Source organism: Carassius gibelio, chromosome A14, assembly GCF_023724105.1.
Source record: "Carassius gibelio isolate Cgi1373 ecotype wild population from Czech Republic chromosome A14, carGib1.2-hapl.c, whole genome shotgun sequence".
Classification (NCBI taxonomy): domain Eukaryota; kingdom Metazoa; phylum Chordata; class Actinopteri; order Cypriniformes; family Cyprinidae; genus Carassius; species Carassius gibelio.
In genome coordinates, this window is record NC_068384.1 from 18,970,737 (window position 1) to 18,977,084 (window position 6,348).

Below are 6,348 nucleotides of genomic sequence, written 5' to 3' on the forward strand. Positions count from 1 at the left end.
CTCTCACTCTCTCACTCTCTCACTTTCTCTCTCTCTCTCTCTCTCTCTCTCTCTCTCTCTCTCTCTCATTCTCTCTCTCTCACACACACTCTGCCTCAGCATTCCCGCACTTTTTCCCTCATTTTGCCTCCCTCGATCAGGCCTCAATCTTTTATTCCCTCTCTTTTCTATATCTCTCTAAAGTCTTAACTCTGTTTACTTTGCTATTTCAGACCGTATATTCCACTTGGAATCGAGTCCAGATCTCTCTGTGTGTAGCATGAGTCATTAGTGGTGTGTTTAGTATTTTTAGCTTTTCTGTAGCAGCACACACACAAGCTCTGTTCCAAAACCAAGTGAGCTCCCTACCTAGACAGCGTGTTAAGGCATCATAGATGTATTCTCAACACTTCAACTTTTTTTGCGAAATGATGCTTCCCTTTAAAAAGCCTTCAGTTAGTACTATTGGTTAGTTACAGCCTTTGTAGTTGTTCCAAAACCATTAGGATGCTGACTATGTAGACAACACAAACGGAGCTGCACACGGCACCGGTGACTCAACCCCTCAACATATGCCACAGACACACAGTCATTCTGACCACATGTTCGTTCTGCATATGGATGCATTCACTCACTCAGTCACACACACACACACACACACACACACAGTTTAAATGCCTTTAGAAAGACCACAGGCATGCAGTGTGGAGACAGAAGTCGCCCTGTGACCTCTGACCCTGTGCATAATGAGCAGAGTCAGAGAGTCAGAGATCTACTGAGTGAAAGACGGCAGCTGCTGCTTTAATCACATGCTTACAAAGACACCAATGCACATGTATTAATAAAATATGCTGTGCTGATTCATATCCGGCAGAAACTATGGATAATGATCAAAGATATAAATAATTGTGCTAAAAATCTGTAGGCTTTACAAGGCTTTGTAATACAGATTCATGTTAACTTGTGGCTGCATTTAACTCACATTCTTCATGCCAAAATGATGTACTTCTCTAATGATGGAAGAGAGTACTCCAGTACAGAGGCATATTACCATGTCACAAAATTGAAGGCTTCGATGCCACATGCCCCATATATCTAGCTAAATTTAGATTTAACTTGAACATTTATAGCCATTTAACATTTATAAACATCTGAAAACTCCTTGAAAAACTGACAAAACTGAAAGCGTGATATGGCTCAGTGTGATTTTCAAATTGAGACGTGTATAAATTGAGACCGCCATGAATATTATTATTGTAATTGTACAGTTGTGATGTTAAATTAAATTATATAGTTTTTTCTCAAATATTATATAACGTAATAATTCGTATTTTATTTAGTCGTTTATTTTTAGTAATAATAAGAATAATAATTAAGATTATTTAATACCGTTTTAAAATTAAAATTTGAAATTTAATTTAATTTAAATTTTAATACAGTTTTTACAAAAAACACGCACAGTGAAACTTGGATTTTTTTTAATATAGCGGTTGCAATTATTTATATATATGTATATATATATATATATATATATGTGTATATATATATATATGTGTATATATATATATATATATATATATATATATATATATATATATATATATATATATATATATATATTTATTTTTTTTTTTTTTTCAGAAAATCACAATTATATATATATAATAATTATATAATATATATATATTTTTTTTTTTTTTTTTTTTTACGCAACTTGTGCAGTAGTGGATATTAGTCAGGATAGACCTCATATTTAATTTGAAATGAAGAAAAGCAAAACTGTGACATATGTATACAGAAACTTTCCAGTTGTCATTTTTGTCCCTCATAACCTGATTGTGATTGTCAAATGAAATGTTATCTAGATCAACTAAGGTCCATGTTTGGTAAAAGAACATCCACAGATGCGGTTTGACCTTTATTTATTTATTTTTTTGCGCTATTTGATTTGGCTTGCACTAGTCCCAAACACGCAACCTACTGAGAACAGATAGTATGCAAATGAGGATGTAGCTTATGTGGGTGTGTCTGTTTTTTTGCTGTTCTCACACACACAAACACTATTGACTTAACACAGTAAAAAGTAATCTTTAATATTTTTGTCTAAATAAAATATTGAAACATTCTTAAAACAATAAATACTTAAGCTGCAAAATGACATAAAATGTCAGATATTCCTATTTTCTATGAGAATAAACGTACCTAATTTTGATACATTTTAAGTGAAAACAAGAAAACAAGTTTATGGTAATGTCGCATCTCAAGTAAATGCATCAAAATGTTTAGATATTTGAACTGGAAAAGGTAAGACAGGGAACTGTGACAACTGACTGACTTTTTGGTGTTTTCTGTTTATGTTTCATAGCACTCTAATAGTCCTGCAAACAGTGAAATGTCATTGGTTCGAAATCCACATTACTGCATATTAAACATCAAACATTTGCTGATAAACTGTGAGGCATAAAAAAACCTTACTTCTGGAAACCTGTTTACACATGTTTAGTAATAGTAAGTTACCATAATTTTATAGCAGAAACGCGTAACTGCTTTAGCTCTGTTTCCATGGTAAATGTTTGTTATGGTCCTGTCTGTCTGACATTCACAACCCGAAGCCACAAACGCTCCCATAACGACTTTTTCTCCCCAACAGACTCAGTGCTGTCCTTATCACAGCTCACACTGGACACCTGCTTGGTAACGTCTGTGCGTGTGTGTGCGCGTGTTCTCATTCAGTCTGCATGCTTCGTTACAGATGTTTGTTCAGAGATCATTATCAGTGCACTCGGGAATGTGTGTGTGTGTGTGTGAGATTTGCTTGATTTGCATACAGGCTGGAGAATGTGAATGAAATATGACATTCTCCGACAGTATTTTCCTATGAATGTCTCACCACAGGAGTTTTGTTCTGCAGCCATTATTGAAGTGTTTATCTTGTGTGTAAGCCCTCCACAGCCTCACACGGACCTAAATATACCAACATGATCACCAGAACACATATTTGATGACATATGATATCTGGTATATCAGAACATGAATCTGGTGGTGTTTATACTCACCTAGTGCAAGAAATTTTCTAATTCGGTCTTATTATTTTGTAAAATTTTGACTAAACTTGAGAAGCAAAATGGCTTAACTATAAAGTCTTGTTTTTTTTTTGTTTTTTTTTGCAATAAATACATAAATAAAAAGTAATTAACTTCATGCTTAAAACAAGAACAAATATATGGAAGCTTATTTTTTCTGACAATTTCAAGTTTATATATTTTCGAGAGATACACTTGCAAGATATATACTCAGAATTGTAAGACTTTTTTCATCTACGTTTTTATTGTTTCGTTTGTATTTGCCACTAAATAAAATCGAATTAAATGGTAGTGTACTTGTTTTAATATCTCTCTCAATTCTGAGTTTATATTTTGCAAGTTTATATCAAGTCTGAGATAAATATTGATAAGTTGCATTAGTTGATTTTTTTTTTCCCATTTTAAGTATAAACACTCTTAAATTTGATATTTTTCATAACTTAATGCCTACGTCTTAATTTATAATTTTTTGCAGAGTAGCTCAAAAAATGGTTTACATTTTAGTGATTTCACATCAACATGAGCTTCACATTTATGCTTTTAAACCCTCCAACCCATTAATCTCATTTAGAATTATTAAATGTGGTCTGTTTTATAACTGGGGAATGAGCTGAAATGATTGTCTGTATTGATCATTAAGTGGAAAATAACCTGTAATATTCCTATAAAAAGGTAATCTGTTGGTTGTTTTTGACTGTGGTGCTTTAAACAATGACCACCACGTGTTTAACCTCGAGAGTGGCCTTAAATTTGACGTTTGACCTCTGAACTGAATATCTTTTTAATTGCCCTTGAATTTATCATTTCCACTTCCATTTCAGCCAACAATCGGAAAGGAGCCGGTCACGCCGTGACAAACATTCTCGCCAAAGAGCTTCTTCAGGATAACGCCCCACCCAGTGCCACGAAAAAGACCCGATTGGAAGCACAGGACAGGAAGGAGTCGTCTCCGGAGGACACGGGCTCGCTGGAGGACCTCTTAGATGACGCTCCGTTACGCTCACATTAAGGACTTCCAATGCTGATCCTGCCTGTTAAAAGACAGACTGTATTTGGGGACCAAGTCTGCGAGGGCGGGGCTCTCGCTAAGCCACACCCACTCGGCTTCCTATTGGGCCGTCACACTGGAGGAGCGGCCTCATCATCTCAGCACTGTCACACTCGTTTTGTCATTTTTTTTTAGCACTCTTTCTGTAAACACAAGGTTTTATCTGTCCGCTATCTGAATCGACTGATTTTGCAAGAATCCAAAGATTCGTATAGAGATTCTGTTTTGGAATTCCATTCCAAATTCATCTGAACGTCCTCTTCTGGTTCCTTCTGAAAACGAACATCTTTTCTGCTTCAACGTTTAGCTTTTTTTGTTTGGTTTTTGATACTTTAATCACGTTAAGTCACATTATAATGTTCGAAACGCAACGTGCCGATAATGTTGACCCCATATATGCATGTTCAATTAGTGTGTGCTCGAGGTGTTCTCACTGAGGTTCTGTAGCCATCACAAAGAGGTCTGGTACCTGTTCACAAGATTATTTCTCACTTCTTGTGCTTTTCTTTTTTGGGGGGTACTTCATTCTGTCCTTTTGAGGGAATAATGTTGTTTTAATCTCAAAGATACTTGCTTTCACTAGCTAAAATCATTGAGCCTCATTCATTCAAGTCATTCATAAACCATTCTTGTATGGAATTAAATGTGACCATTTATGCAAAAATGGTTTTGGATCGAATTGATGAAACATGTGTAATTCACAGTGGTTTTATAAATGACTGGTGTGTGGATTGCTGCACTTTTTCATGAACAGCAGTGGTCAGTTTTGTGTTGTTTGTGAAGTGCTGTAGAAGATATGCTCTTCTGCACACTGAAGATCCAAACTGCTGATACATGCATCACACAGTTTTCAGTGGCATTTTTAATTTACCGCCAGACAGTGAGTAAAAAGTCACTGTGAACTGCGAAATATCTATTTTGAGAGCACAAGTAACATTGACAGGCATTTATTTCTCTATGATAAACGGTTTGATCAAGCAAAATCTGCAGGACTGTAGCAGAGCACTTCTATCACTGGTGCTGAAATATCTGTTAAAAACTGCACATAGACTTATTCAACTTGAGTATTTTTCATTGCAGTAAGACAGTGAGCTAATAAATGCCCCTGTCTTTTACGTTGACTGATCGCCAGCAGATAGTAATTAACCGGTCGGCTGTTAAGATTGTTTGTTGTCCGTGACATCGGGAAGTATGACCTCAGAGTTTCAGCTTTGTAATATGACCTACCTGAATGTTGAGGCTGGCTGAATGTTTGAGGGTAGAGATCACTGTTTAAAGCCATAGCTCGGACTGCATTTGTCAAGAAATCCTGAGAAAGAGTCTTCCAGATTAAACTATATTCAAATATGTATATGCATTTTCAGAATGTTCGTGAAACGATGTCAATGTTTTGGCGGCGATCAGATCTCTAAATTCTGCCTAGAAACCAGCAAGTCTGAAAGAGCTCGAGAATATCCTGTTTGTTGTTCGGGAGTTTTTGAAGCCAAATTTCCAATTTTTGACGTTTTTTTGCATTTTTGTGGACTGCAGTTTTTGGAGAACTGCGAGCCAACAGATTTTCCTTCGATGCCGATGATTGCAATGCTGTTTGTGAAAGTCAACGATTTCACTTTTTTTGGAAAAGCTGGAAAAAGATCACTGGAAAAACAAAGAGACTGTGTGTTTTCTTTCTGCTTTTTTTTTTAAACAGTTTTTCCTCATCAGTTTTTATTCTTGATTGTTTTATTGTGATAATATAGCGGTTGTATTGGTGAGATCCATTTGGTCAAATTGTGTATATTACGTTTTGACTGTAGAGATGTTTATTCTGGTTATCTCTAATACCACAACATTAAAATATCATCTTTAATACTTATTCATATGCATTTTGTTTGTGTGTGTGAGTTTGTTGACCGGTCCTTGGAGGGTCAGAATTTCTGGAAATGCCCATATAAATAAAATAAAAATTAAAAAAAGTGTAATTTAGGGTTACACTTTTCATTTGCTTATGCAAAGTTGTAGTCAAAACTTTTCAGAAATACACTAATTCATAAATTTTACTTAAACCGTTCAGCCAAAAATGAAAGTTTGCTCAATCTCAGGCCATCCAAGATGTAGATGACTTGGTTTCTTTATCAGACACGATTTGGATATATGTACTGTAGCATTTCATTATTTGCTCACCAATGGATCATCTGCAGTGAATGGGTGCCGTCAGAATGAGGGTCAAAAAGCAGCTGATTAAAAACATGACCATAA

The 6,348-nt window shown here is 35.4% G+C and overlaps 1 protein-coding gene across 2 annotated transcripts in view; it reads left to right on the forward strand.

The window, feature by feature from the left end:
• LOC128027741 (protein diaphanous homolog 1) overlaps positions 1-5,965 on the forward strand; it is an 85,176-nt gene extending 79,211 nt beyond the window's left edge. For both annotated transcript variants that reach the window (XM_052615565.1, XM_052615566.1), the window contains one exon: positions 3,884-5,965. In XM_052615565.1, coding sequence (XP_052471525.1) covers positions 3,884-4,071 — 188 coding nt within the window. In that variant the 3' untranslated portion in view covers positions 4,072-5,965. The remainder of the gene's footprint in view (positions 1-3,883) is intronic.
• Positions 5,966-6,348: the final 383 nt, after the last annotated feature.